The sequence below is a fragment of the Mugil cephalus genome, chromosome 19 (assembly GCF_022458985.1).
Source record: "Mugil cephalus isolate CIBA_MC_2020 chromosome 19, CIBA_Mcephalus_1.1, whole genome shotgun sequence".
Lineage (NCBI taxonomy): Eukaryota > Metazoa > Chordata > Actinopteri > Mugiliformes > Mugilidae > Mugil > Mugil cephalus.
Genome location: NC_061788.1, coordinates 14,167,939 through 14,181,433, shown reverse-complemented (window position 1 = coordinate 14,181,433; position 13,495 = coordinate 14,167,939). Strand labels below are relative to the sequence as shown.

Below are 13,495 nucleotides of genomic sequence, written 5' to 3'. Positions count from 1 at the left end.
TTAGTGCGTGGAGTCTGCACAAGCTGTTGCATGGTCAAATAAATTTCGCATAAACACAATTAACATTTTTGCACGTGGTTAGAAAAGTGTTTAAGCCAGCGTTTTACACAGTCGGTGTCGTGCGTATTCCTGCATGTTTATGTTGGATTTTTGAAAAGCCCTCAGACTTTGTGATGTGTATTATTTTGAAGTGTACGGGCGCAGAGCGGTGTTGATACTACGAGGCTCCTGAGCCTGCACAAGTTTTCATGACCCGGTGTTAAGTCACAGAGACAAGCTATTAAATCCCTATTTGAGCTGCAGAAGCTTGTGTTACACAACCAGGAAAAGCCTGCGGCAATCTCCAGAAGTCAAACCCGACTCTGCAGGAGAGTATTACTGTATATAATTTAAGGGATCTAAGCTCTTTTTCTTGGCGCGCTGATGGCACCGTCCAGCAGCATCCGATCTGCTTTCAATCGGGTGCGCTTGAAAAACAAAACGATGCAAATGGCAGAACTTGCACGGGGACGGAAAATCAAATTTGCTTCATCATTCTCATGTGATATGACAGCAGCAAAGAATATCATTTTCTAATGATCAGACAAAAGGTGATGAGTGGCTTCATATGGGATATTTAGAAATACAAGGAATACTCTCTAATAAAGTCAGCGTTCAAAGAAACAGAAAATGTAATAAACTCAGAGACGCTTTGTGTTAAACAACAGATTTCCAACTCAAACGGAGCTTATTTGAATGGACTGTACGTAAAGATGGATACACAAAGCGGTGGCTCCAGCTGTCACCATCTTGACAACTTGTAACTGCTAATTCTAAGGCAAAGAGGTCCAACCTGTCACTAAAAGCTGTCTCACCATTAATTATCTATAACTTTGCTAGATGTTGATATAATTTAAACGGATGAGATTTACTGAAATTAGCTTCAGAGATGAAAACCATATTTTCATGCCAGGCATTTTATCACTGAGTTCTCTCGCTTTGGAGTCGGCCTCAAGTGTCCGTTTCAGGTGGTGCAGTTTTCTGCATTTCCACGCTGGCTGCGTTTTTCATCCCTTGCCATTGCCGCTTTGTTTGTACAGAATTTAAACCTGATGATTTGAACATGTTATCTCAAACCCTGAGGTTAATGGGACAGAATCTCAGTAGTTTTTTTTAAGGAGTAACAGTAATGATGTTACTAATAACAAAAGCGGTCTCCACATTCTTCTTGTTTGACTGGACATTCAGTACGTTTACATGCACATGAAAAAAAGCAAATATTGTTGTATTTTTATTGTCGTATTGTTGTATTTTAACTGGGTAACTTAAGCGGATGTAAACACATTACTCCAATTAAAATCTGAGTTCTTCTTATCCGACTAAGACACCTAGATAATATGATTGGAAATCAAGTTTCCTGGCATGTATACGACTTAATCCGACTTTAATTGGACAACGTGTATGCGCATGCTCCACAACCACTGCGCTGGCGTATGACCCCGGAACAAAAACATCCAAGAATGCCAGTTGCAGAAGAAGAGGTAAACAGAGCCAATAGAGGAACCACCTGAGAGATAACGCACACGTTATCTGCACCAGAAGTAGCACGCACATTACATACAAGATTAAAATAGCTGAACTATTATCCATCTGGTTGTTCTTTGAAATACTGGTCTGCCGCATTAGACTCTGGTTGTTTCTTATATGATGTAATAGGTCAACCGGAAAGGGGGCTGTATTAACCTACTAAAAACACACATATCGCCACCTAGTGTGGAGGAGAAGGATATGTTCCCATCAATTATTTGATTTTGTCTGTTGCATGTAAACTGGGACAATTGAGAAAGTCGAATTTAGAGCATTTTTGATCAAGCTGTGCATGTAAACATGTAAACATGTAAACAGTTCAGACTGATGAACATATTCTTTTTCCTTTCTTTTTTTTGCCAGCTGCATTAATTTTCCTGGACATGTTGACAGACTTTATGCTTCATTTACTATTTATAAAGCTATTGGGAGAAAAGGGACAGAAGCTCTTAATCACAGTCTCCGGTGTCATGTTTCCAGACGGATGGACAGATAATGTCTGAGGAAAAGCCAGACATCTAATATGGGACTGTTTGGTCAACAGTCGGGAGGAAATCAAGCACCTCAGTGTGACATGAAACCTGGGAGTCAAAGCGAGCTGTGAGGACATGTTGGAAATTCAACCGTAGAGCTGTATATGCTCGTAAACATGCGTATACAGTCCCTCATTCATACTCAAACATGAACTCTTGCAAACAAGCACAGAAGTGCACACGTGCATGGAAATATTCAAACGCACACATGCACACGCACAAACAAACAATAATAAACAGACGCGAGCAATTAAATGAACAAATACACACCGGACAAATACGCCCCGTTCTGTGATTATACATGGAAAGTTTACTCCCCATGATCAAAGCAGAGTGAGGCAAAATAATACGTAATTTTATGAACTATTTAGGGATGAAAAACACAAGTGAGTACCATAAATATGAATACAAATCACTTCCTGCAATACCAGCAAGAATAAACGTGCAGCTGCACTGCAAGATGTGAATGTATGCACTTAATCCACTTCTCCTCTTTCTGGTTTTAAGAAATTGCACAACTTGTTTCTTTTTAATATCTCACACGGTGACATTTCCTTGGCATTACTGGTTTATCACTTACTTAAAAATGTCCACTGGATTCATTATTTGTCCCAGTAACAAATGAATATCCTTTAAGCCAAGACGACTACTTGGCAGAGCTTTAAACCTCCACTTAAAGAATAACTTAATGAGCTTAATAAATTTGAGCACAGGTTAAGATTGATTGTTGTACTTGTCCTCTCTTTGGCCGTCTATCCATGTGAGTACACATCTGTACATTTCATCACTCCAGGCTATTCCACGCTGATGCTCACTGAATCAACGGGCCGTGTGGCTATGGTTCTTTCCTGTAGGACAAATGAGATCTAATCAGATTGGCTGCCTGTGTAATGCCGTGTACTACTGTCATCATGCCAGCATATGTTCTGGCAGAGAGACAAAACTAGCATTGAGAAAGTTTAAAGGTGTTGTTCAATATGTTGGGCAATACACATAGTTGCTTTCTTGCCAGGAAACGGGGGACAATGGCCTGGCCCAAAAGTAACAAAAAAAAAAACGAACAACGCAATTAAATTCACACATTTACATGAAAATTCATGATTGGATGTTGTTTGTTCATAGAGTAACAAAGGATAAAATATGATTTTAATAAGGTTCATGTGAAGGACTAACCTCCAACAGTCACTACACGTTTACAGGGACACCAGTATTCTGCTAATAGCCATAAAATTAGCATAAAATTAGCCTAGCGACAGTGCATCCCAAAGCCCTTCTTTAACCACATTGTTGTATTGGCATGTATTTATTTATTTATTATTATTTTTTGGTTCAGATTGACATGGATAACAAATATAGTTACTAAAGCTTTAATTTGTGAGGTTTACTACATGTGTTGACCTTAGGACAGAGAAAAACTAGCCTTTTCTGTTGGTTTTCAGTCATTGTGCTAGGCTAAACAACTTAGCACAATATTTTATTTCGCGCACATACCTCATATCATCGTTCTCATTTGCCATTTATACTTACTACAAAGGGGATTGAGAAAGATTTTCCATTGTGGGCAAACCCTGGAAATCAGTGGCAGCTCGCCCAAAGCACTGCCCATGCAGGGCTGGAAAATAAGGATGGCCATTGTACTGTCTGCAGCGTGTGTGTACTTTCACTTTTTTTTTATAGAATTTACATAACCAACACACTTAGCAGCCATTATGACCAGGACAACACAGGATGTGGGAGTTTTGAGATACTCACACTTGGTGACGGCGGCCGCTCAATGAATGTGTCCAGTGAATTTTGATACAGAGCGAGTCTCCTGCTCGTACGTACACCTCAGACTTGAGTGCTGATCCTAACATTATCCCACAAATGTGCTGAGCCAAAAACAAACTGTACTCGGGTTACTACCAAAGTTTACCACCTCAAACCAAGAGAGAGTTGTGCCTGTTTGTTGTAATTGAGAGCAGACCTCATTCCCTGAGCGCAGAAAATATTTCCTGACCCAGAGGTCAAGACGATTTCTTCAAATATTGTACCTAAATCTTAACATGTGTTACTTAGGATATGCGCAACAACTGATGCGACAGGACTCAAAATTACAAACAGGCAGGAAGATATGATAATTCATGCTCGGCTTTCCATAAGGCAAAAACACGTTTGGTTTCAGTTAGTGGAATATCTCTGATATCTTATGCTTCTCCTTCGGCTAAGAAAGAGATCCTCTAAAGGGAGGGAAGAGAGGGTAGAACGGAAAGTCAGACAAAAAACGAATTGCATATGAATTGCATCAAACAAGAAAACAACTTGTTTGACAACTTTGACTTTCTCCGCCATTCGAAATGTTTGGATTTCTTCCTTGTTAAACTCACAGACCCCAAAAAAACTCTGTGGCCAGCGAGTTCACGTTAAAGGAAAATACCACAACTGGCCTTACAAGGTTGTCAAACAGAGGTAACGTCGCGATACCTTTAATGGAGATGGAGTCACGCCTTCCTTCCTTAATGGCTCTTCTACTGATCTCAGTCTGCATCTCTCGGTCTCCTTGTTCTTCTGCTCATGAATGGGCTTTAAACATTCCTTCTCTGTTCTCATAGACGGTTACACTGAGACCTGCATTCATCACCATCTCCATGCACCATTACTCCCAGTGATGGGAGGAAAGAAACAACACTTTCATTAGCAGGTCTGCTCCACTGAGGTGTGGAATGTCCCGTGGGTTTCCAACAACAGTGACAGAGAAAGCCGGCCTTCATGCCGCTATTGTTTTCCTCAACAAGCTCACTTAGTGCATGTAATGGGCAAGGCTGAGCTCGCTCTTCAAAAGATAGGGGGGGGGGGGGCACCGTGTGAGAATAAGAGCAGTCATGCTTAGCCAGATTAGAGGACCGACAAAAAGAAAGCATAATTGATTGTGGTTTGAAAATAATGAGCTAAATGGGCTTAATTTATATTGACGGGCAAACTCAAAAATGGACACTTGGAAGGAAAAGGGCTTTTTTTTAAAAAATGCATTAAGCTATGCAGATACTCAGCAGATTAACCAAGAAACAAGAGAAAGATTTTCCACTTTTCCAAAAGGTCATTTGAGGACATCAACAGCCAAGACATTGAGGTCCAGGTTAAAGATTTGAGAAACTGTTAGTCAGTCATTCGTGTTACTATAATGCTGTCAAACATTTTGAGGAAAGCATGTCAAACAATGCGCACCATTATCTCCATACTTTACTCTGCACGGCTCAGATGTGATGGATTTGATCAGTCCCAGTTTGTTTCAGGACAACACCAGTCAGACACCGTCCAGGAAGAATCAAATGGAAGCTGGACAACACTTAAAACACCTTGCTGAGATTACAAAATATCCTGATCCATTTAAACTGTGCACCGTGGATGTAAAATAAAAAACATGAAGTCGAAGCCTATACACTTCAAGCTTCTTTGGGATCGGTTTTCAATACAGTTCGTGACAAAGATCCTGCAAATGGCGCGCTCACCCGACAAATTTAAATTTCTTTCAATACACATAATCTTGAATCCAACATACTTTATGAAATGGATAAAGGATAGATTCATATTGAATGCAAAATGATATTAATAATGCATTTTTATAAATAGAGTTTAATATAGAACACATAATAGGTAGGGGGTCCCTACTTAATCTCTCCATCAGTTTGGCCTGAAAAATGTTCATAGCACACTATATTCCTCCACTGAGAGGGAAATATTGCACTTTGTACTTCAACTTCACTTCTCTGAGTGCTTCTTTGACTAATTTAAGATATTTGCACACAAAACAAGAAGTTAAACTAACGATTAATCACTACTACGCTGATAACGACTTTCTCACTAAGTCTTTAAGAAAATAAGCATTAGCTGCAGTCCTACACAAAAACAAACGTTCAAGATGAGCTCCAACTCAATCAACTACGACCATGAAATCCTGCTTTTACATGAAACGCATGAATAACATTATTGTGATTATACGATATATTATAGTCGAACTGTCACAGGGAGGGTGTATTTTTGCAAGACCTTCTGTGTGAATACTTGACCTGTTAAAAGTGATGTAATTGTCGGTTTGCCCTTAACAAAGGCGTTAGGAGAGGACTTTTCACTGCTTCACTACATAAAATATTTTCATTTTGCTGTAAGAGCCGCTTCATGCCAGACGCAAATGGCCAGTGAAAACACTGCAGAGACTATTACAAACCATAAATGTGCTTCTCTATTTGTAGCCCGATTAAACATCTCCTTCAGTCAAGAGTGGCGGCTGAGGCGGCACCATTGTTTCACCAAGCGTGTATCTCACTCATCACACTCTATCTGGACATCTCACACTCGAGTTGAGCTAAAAAGACTTTAAATGGAATTGCCCTTTTCAACTACAAGGCAAAACAGCGAAAACAAAACAGAAGCTCTGCTGCGATATTAGACGGGCTGCTTTCAGGAGGCGTCCGTCGAGCTGCTGCTGCTGATTAGATTGAAACCAAGTGTGGAAATTATGGAGTGCCAAGCTGCGTGCTGTTTTGGTTCAGTGTTAGGATAGGGGTTGTTCTCAGGACACTAGAATTCATTACTGAACCGCATGGAGGATTTGTGGACTTAATTCAACAAAAGCCATGATGATGGCAGGTTTCTTCTATTTGAAGATATATTGGCTCACCGAGTTTCAGCCAAACACTGTCTCTAACCCTAACCCTAAGAGCCATAACAACAATTCAGTGTCTAAACAACAAAAACACTGTGTTGGCCACCTTCTTTAGATCAATAAACCTTTTTAGTTGTCTTGAGAAAATGGTAGCTGAAAGAAACCAAAGAAACATCATGTAGACTGCCATCTCCAGCACTGAAGTCAAGCACACCCAACACAAAAAGATGCCACATTTGCATCTTTACAGAAATGATTTGGAATTATATGGAATTACGACCATGCCACAATTAATCCACAATGCAGGACCTGTTAGCGTACCCGCTGATCAGCTTTGGGGGGTACAATGAGTAAATCTCGACTAATCCACCATGTGATGTGACTCTACTTTGCCAAAGAGTGACCAAAGGATACAAAACTAAATGTCCCTGCCTCCAAGAGTCTTTTAAAACATAGTAGCAAGACAATTCTGCCAAAAAATCATGTTGCTTAAAAGCTCAGAACTGTTTGGTCATGCATCTAGAAGAAAGTTGGTTCAAAGTCCCAAAATAAAGGTAAGCCCATCCAAAATTCAACTTTCAGCTTCTTCAGACACATCTGCGCAGCGGTTTTCACGTGCCTCACACTTACAAGGTTTCACACCTAGAAACATCGTAAAAAGAAACCCTTTCCACATGTTCAAACATTGTGCAAGATTTCTAAAATGATTTTCAGTCATGCAAAATATTTTTACTGCACTGCAAGCATTCACCTCTTGGAAAAACAACCTGAACATTAAACAATCGTGAAGATATCAAGTTTGCTGTTTCAAATTACGGCTGCGTCTTAATCGCATAAAATTATACAATTATTTAAAACAACACGGGAAAGTCTTCTTTCCAAGCCCAATTTGATCATCTCAGTCAGAGAGGGGGGAAAAAAAATCGGCACTCGTGATAATTGTTAACTGTAACTCCGCGTGTTTATAAGGACATAAACGCTGCCATGGGAAAATGATTTCTACTTCACTGCCTAAGCAAACAAGTGGCGAGAACCGTCATTAATTTTGTGTCTGACAGATTATATGCAGTGTGTGATTATTGACAACCCAGATTCTTGCAGAGAATGCTAATAAAAGTGCTGTAGGGTGGTTTGGGCTGAGAATTATAGTCCGTGGGGCCTGCTTTAAAATAACACCACTTTAAGCTTCTGGGTGTTAGGCTAAATGGTCAAGTGTAATCCCTTTAGCTCCCGAGTAGTATTAACAGAAATTCCTCAATAATATGCAACATGATTTCATAGTGACTGCCGCCTTTGAGACATGTTTGTAATACTGAAAGGGTCACCGAGGGGCACGGGCAGACAGACAGGCGGGCAGACAAGGAGACTTAAGAGCACAAGTCTGAGGAACAAGGTCCCTTTTTTTCTGGTGATTTCAGACTTGAGTCATTAGGATCCATTTCTCTTTAATAACAAAGGACGTCGAGAAGCAAAGCGTCTGAATGTTTGCACAGCTGATTATTAACACCGCACCTTTCTCCACTGAGCTGTGGGAAAAAGAGGGAAAGGCCGCGGCTCTATAAATCTGGTCTATGTCATCTGTACCACACATCTGGGTGTCTCAAGCGCACGTGATTTTTGGGGATAAAAAGCATCTTCGGGTCAGATTTGACGTTTAGTTTATTGAAAGAGGCCGTAAAAGTTCCTAAGCGCGAAGCCACCGGCTGAATCACGTAGCGCCACTTCATCTGTAGCGTACGTGGCTCGCAACCGATGCTGTTCAGAGGAAGGGAGGAAGGTGTCACTGCGCAGTGCTCACATCTGCTGATCTGAGTTATCCATTACGGAACCACGCAGCAACCTCCGGGGCTGAAAGACGAGCTGGAGTTCCTCCAATGGCCGCTTAGGCATGGCTCCAAAAGTGAGTCAATCCGTAATTTTAAAGACAAAAAAAACAAAAAACAATACATGTTTTCTGCCTGGTATAAAAAAAACAGTTGTTTGCTTTGGTGCCCTAACCCTAGGTTCCACCTATTTACCCATTGCCAAGAGGGGAACAGCCATAGCCACCACACACCACCATGCGCATCAAACGAGCACTTGGTTGACATTGTATCCATCTACATACAGTATACAGTATACACCAATGAGCAGCTGACAGGAGAAGTGGATAACAATGGCCATTTTGTGATAATTCTATGTTCTTCTGGGAAACTTTTGGACCTGGGATTCATGTGGATGTTACTTAGACGTGTAGCGCCCACCTAAACCAGACCAGTCACCCACCACGCAAAAAAAAAAAAAGAAAAACAGCACAAAATGTTGACCTGGCCTCCAAATTCACTAGATCCCAAAGTGATCAAGAGGAGACCCCTCCTCTCAACCCATAGGACCCAAAGACCCCCACTAACAGCATCCTCTTTCCAGACACCACACGACACTCTCATAAGACCCATGTCCATTCTCTGATGAGTCACAGCATTAAGAAGGCGGTCATAATGTTATGCAAGAGAACCAATCTAAATCAGCACTCTTTTTCCAAATGTAAAATATCACACTGTGTAAGGTAACAAAAAAGGTGTTGCTACACATAATTTCTCAACTTTTCAGGCTTTGTGTAAGTTATAAATATAGCCTAAGGTTTAGGAAACTGCATTGCCACAATGCATCAGCCTTATAACGAAAAAAAAAAAAACACAAAAAACATACCATTGTGTTCAACTTGTCGCGGTCAACTTGTCCAAAACAGAAGTCCCTGCTGTAGGATTACTGTTATTGTGTACAGATAGAGACCTCGCAAACATCACTTACACGCCGTCATAAGCACTCAGTGAGCTCCGTGTGTCCGAGCGGCTCTGCTGAACGTAATTGCATGCCTCTGCATCCCCTCACTGAACCACTTATTTTTCTCACAAAGCAAACCAAACAGCCCGCTAAACGCCGAAAGACATCCAGAGCGTTTTTTTAGCTAATTGCTACATTTTGTTTCTGTAATGAAATGTAATGCTGCTCATTGTTCTCTAAACAGCTCTTCGTGCAGTGTTTAGAAACAGCCTTTTGCGGAAAAAAAGAAAAAGAATATGGAGAAGGCTGAGAGGGTTCTGTGTGAGTTTGGAGTTTGGATTAATGTCTTTACGCGACACATGTCTCATGATAACGCAAACAAAGTAACTAAGATAAAAAAGGCTGATTTTTGTTTGGAGTCTGGTGTCTGTAGTGATGATACTCTAAATATAACATACAGTAAATTAATGTTGATTCTGTTAGGTCAGTCTTGTTATATATGTCTAAAATATGTTATTCCACAGCAGTTTATTTCTTGGCTTTGGTTCTGATACTTTTTATCTGCTTCTGCAAACTGCAACCACATACAGTAGATAATACACTATGGACAGAAGCTCAAACAACCTCACTTCAAAGAAACCAAAGTATCCTTTTATGCCTACTTACATGTCAAAAAGCAATCTCTTCAGGTGATTTCACTAATGCAAGAATGTCAAGACACTCCACAGCAAACTTTAGGAGATCCAGCCTTTAGATTTCAAGACTGAAAGAATTATAAATCCAGATGCTGTATTTTTGGTCTTAGGCCACTGATATGTCAACAGAAGCCACTGATATAAATCGGGAGCCCAAGCTCCAGTCGGTAAAGTTCCAAACTCACCTGAGAGAAGTTGAGCCCGTTGAGTGGATGGCATTGTTCCTCCACCTTCTCGACGGCCCCCGTCCTCTTCCTCATCCTCTCCGCCTCCTGGGCCAAGTACAGATCCAACACCGGCACCCCTCGCGTCTTAATATCTGCCTCGGTTAGCGAGTTCACCATCAGCATCACCCAGACGGGGCGTTTCCTCTCCCAGTTCCCGGCGATGGCGTTGAACAGGTAGTCTGCATAGAGTCCCTTTCCTCTCTGATCCGGCGTCATCCACGAAGGCATCATGAGCTTCACGTACTCGAGGTGTCTCTTAAGCCTCCTGTAGATGTCTCTGGGCAGGACGTCCTGCAGGTTCTCACCTTGAGGGAGCAGCTGGCAGCTGGTCAGGGCTGATATGGTGTAAGGGTCTGTAAGGTCCAGCTCGAAGTAGACAATGTTGCTCTCCTGGAAGGCCAGCTTGGAATTTTCAGGGATGAAGTCCCAAACACGTGTGTAGGGAACGTGGATTGTACCGTAGAAATACGAGGGGGGGTCCCGTTTGATCGTCCACAGAAAGGAGTTTAGGTCAGTTTGCTGGGAGAAAAAGAATAGAAGGATTTAGAAGGACCAGGACTAACCGTTATATTTAGCACTGAATAATAAGTAAAATCTGATGGATTTTATACGTGATGAACAGTTGCCCAAAGTGACATCTTATTCGGTATCTAAGAAGCACATGGAAGGGTGTAAGAAAGGGGCGAATCTGAAGTTGTTTCATGCCGTCAATATTACATCAGCCGACACCAGGCCTGTCTGACACCAACCACCTCTTTGTCCCAGGGAGGCTGTTTATTAGACAGATCCCTAACAGACTGATAATGACTTATTAACAGGGCACTTAGAACCCAAGTGCCAAACAAACAATACACATGTCAGTGATTGTCAGACTATGGGCTGTTGCCTGCAACGTTTTTGCCTTCCTGTTGCTGTTGACTTTAAATGGTCCGTGCGACTGTCGAGGCTCCCAGAGTGACAAGTCAATATAAAACTAATCAAAGAAAGAGAGACTCAAAGCTAATCAGTCAGACGGGAGTGAAGAAGCCTCATTCACGTGCAAAATAAAGTTGATGGTTTGATTTTCAGTCTGAAAACAGACTTTTGTGTGTACGTTGTGTAAGGATGTGGACACAATGCCAATACACAAAACTAATGTTGATAATTAAAATATGGTTATTCTTTTAATTCGTTTGGGGGTGGGGGGGGGGGGGGGGGGGGGTGGCAGACTGTATGAACTAAAGACTTAATGGATTAAACAAACTAAAACTGCAGATTTAACAAATATATACCAAGACTTTAGAACACAAAATGAAAAACCGGTTAAATATCAGACAGTGCTACGAGGAAACGCTGTTCCAGCTGTTTTTTCCTGATGCAAAAAACTATGACATGCATCAAATGACATTTTAGAGCTGACTCACAACTTTAAGAACTACATAGAAGATGCACAGTGGACGTATCTACTTCTGCAACACTTAAGAAGAGCAATAAACCAATTCATTTTTTATATATATAATTACTTACTTTCCTGTGTAACTCGCAGTTGGTGGACTCCTTCAGCCTCCACTGGTCTGCTCGGACCAACAGTATGAGACAGGACTGAATGAATGCGCCCAAAGTGCCCCGCATCGTAGCTCTCTCCAAACGGTGCACGGCAGCCTGCGTTCTCTTCACAGCAACGCGTTCCAGTAGCTATTCCCCAGAAAGCGTGGATTAAGTCCTACTTCCACAGCTCCGGCTCCATGCGGTCGCGTAAAACGAGCTGACAAGTATCCGACAAACCGCCGGACAGAGTCATGTTGACTGGAGCCTCCTGGACGCAGCGCCGCTCCTTCACGTGTGTTTGAGAGGGGGAGAAAGGGAGAGACAGAAAAAGAGAGAGAGGTGGTCACTGGAGTTTACACAGGGTCACATCATCCTCTGACGGCTGGTCAGGCGGATTTATCCACACCTTCTTCTTCTCCCCTCTCCTCTTTCTTTTTTTTTCCTATCTGGAAACTTGGAGCGAGTTTATCCAAAAGTCGCAGGGGAAAATTGAACCAACAGGTCCACGCCGCGTCAGCACCTGAAACCAAAAATAAATAACTAAAAACAACACAAGTGCACGGGGTTGCACTAGAGCGAAAACCGTGCTCCCGTCGTTCGGCTGGTTTGGGTGAGCAGGCTGCACCAGCGTGTTGCACTTTCCAGGGAAAAGTTTTAAAAGTTCTCTGCGCGCCGCTCTTCTCGCCCCCCTGACAAGTCCGCGCTGTTCGTGCGCAGCCCTCGCCTTCTCTCTCTGCAGCGCGAGTGTGTGAGAGCATCTCTGTTGGGCAACTCCACTACCTACCCCCTGGGCTGCCTGCATAACCCCCTCCACCCCCAGTCAATCCACTCTCTCTCTCACACACACACACACACACACGTACGCACACACAGGAGCAATCTGATTAAACATCAACTTTGTTTATGTGCAGACCATTCAGACTTACAAGAATAAAATCAACAACCAGTACTAATATTTATCCATATTTTAAGTAATAGCTTCATCATTCCCCCCTCTTTTTTTTTCTTTTAATTTTCATTTAGACTGATGAGGTCTCTTGTTGTCGCGCTACAGGAGGCCTGAAGACAATCAAGGGTGCTAGTGGAGATCCCGTGGATAGATTATCGTTCCCTCGTACTTAATGCCTTACAAACTGGGGACATTAACATGAGAAAACCTGCAATAACAGGGTTGTATCTGGGCACAGACGTGGAAACCACAGAACCCCACTTTTGTCACGAGGAGCCATGCAGCAGCTGGGACGATCGCATTAAACTCGTGCCTCCGCGATGATGACGAATGGTGCATGTAGAGAATAAGGCTAAATATATGCCCTGCATATTATTATTATTATTATTATTATTATTATTGTGTGATGAATATAAGCTCTCCGTATATACAGCTTTACAATGCGTCCGTGCGCCGTTTTGGGGCCTTTTGGTTAATTTGCGTCCCGGAGGCCGATCTGTGCGCTCTGATTCTGTGCTCTTTACGGTCAAAGTCCTGGTTCACATGAGGGCAGCGAACACATGTTGATGTTGTCAGACGTCTGAGTCAATACA

General features: G+C 42.1%; 1 protein-coding gene across 2 annotated transcripts in view; it reads right to left on the bottom strand.

The window, feature by feature from the left end:
• The window catches only part of trabd2a (TraB domain containing 2A), a 59,141-nt gene extending 46,460 nt beyond the window's left edge, over positions 1-12,681 (bottom strand). Inside the window, exons 1-3 of one of the 2 annotated variants that reach the window (XM_047568959.1) lie at positions 12,360-12,681; positions 11,933-12,239; positions 10,385-10,945 (exon numbers count right to left, since the gene is read on the bottom strand). In XM_047568959.1, coding sequence (XP_047424915.1) covers positions 10,385-10,945; positions 11,933-12,037 — 666 coding nt within the window. In that variant the 5' untranslated portion in view covers positions 12,038-12,239; positions 12,360-12,681. Of the gene's footprint in view, positions 1-10,384; positions 10,946-11,932 lie in introns of both variants that reach the window. The other variant, XM_047568960.1, reaches the window with a different exon arrangement.
• Positions 12,682-13,495: the final 814 nt, after the last annotated feature.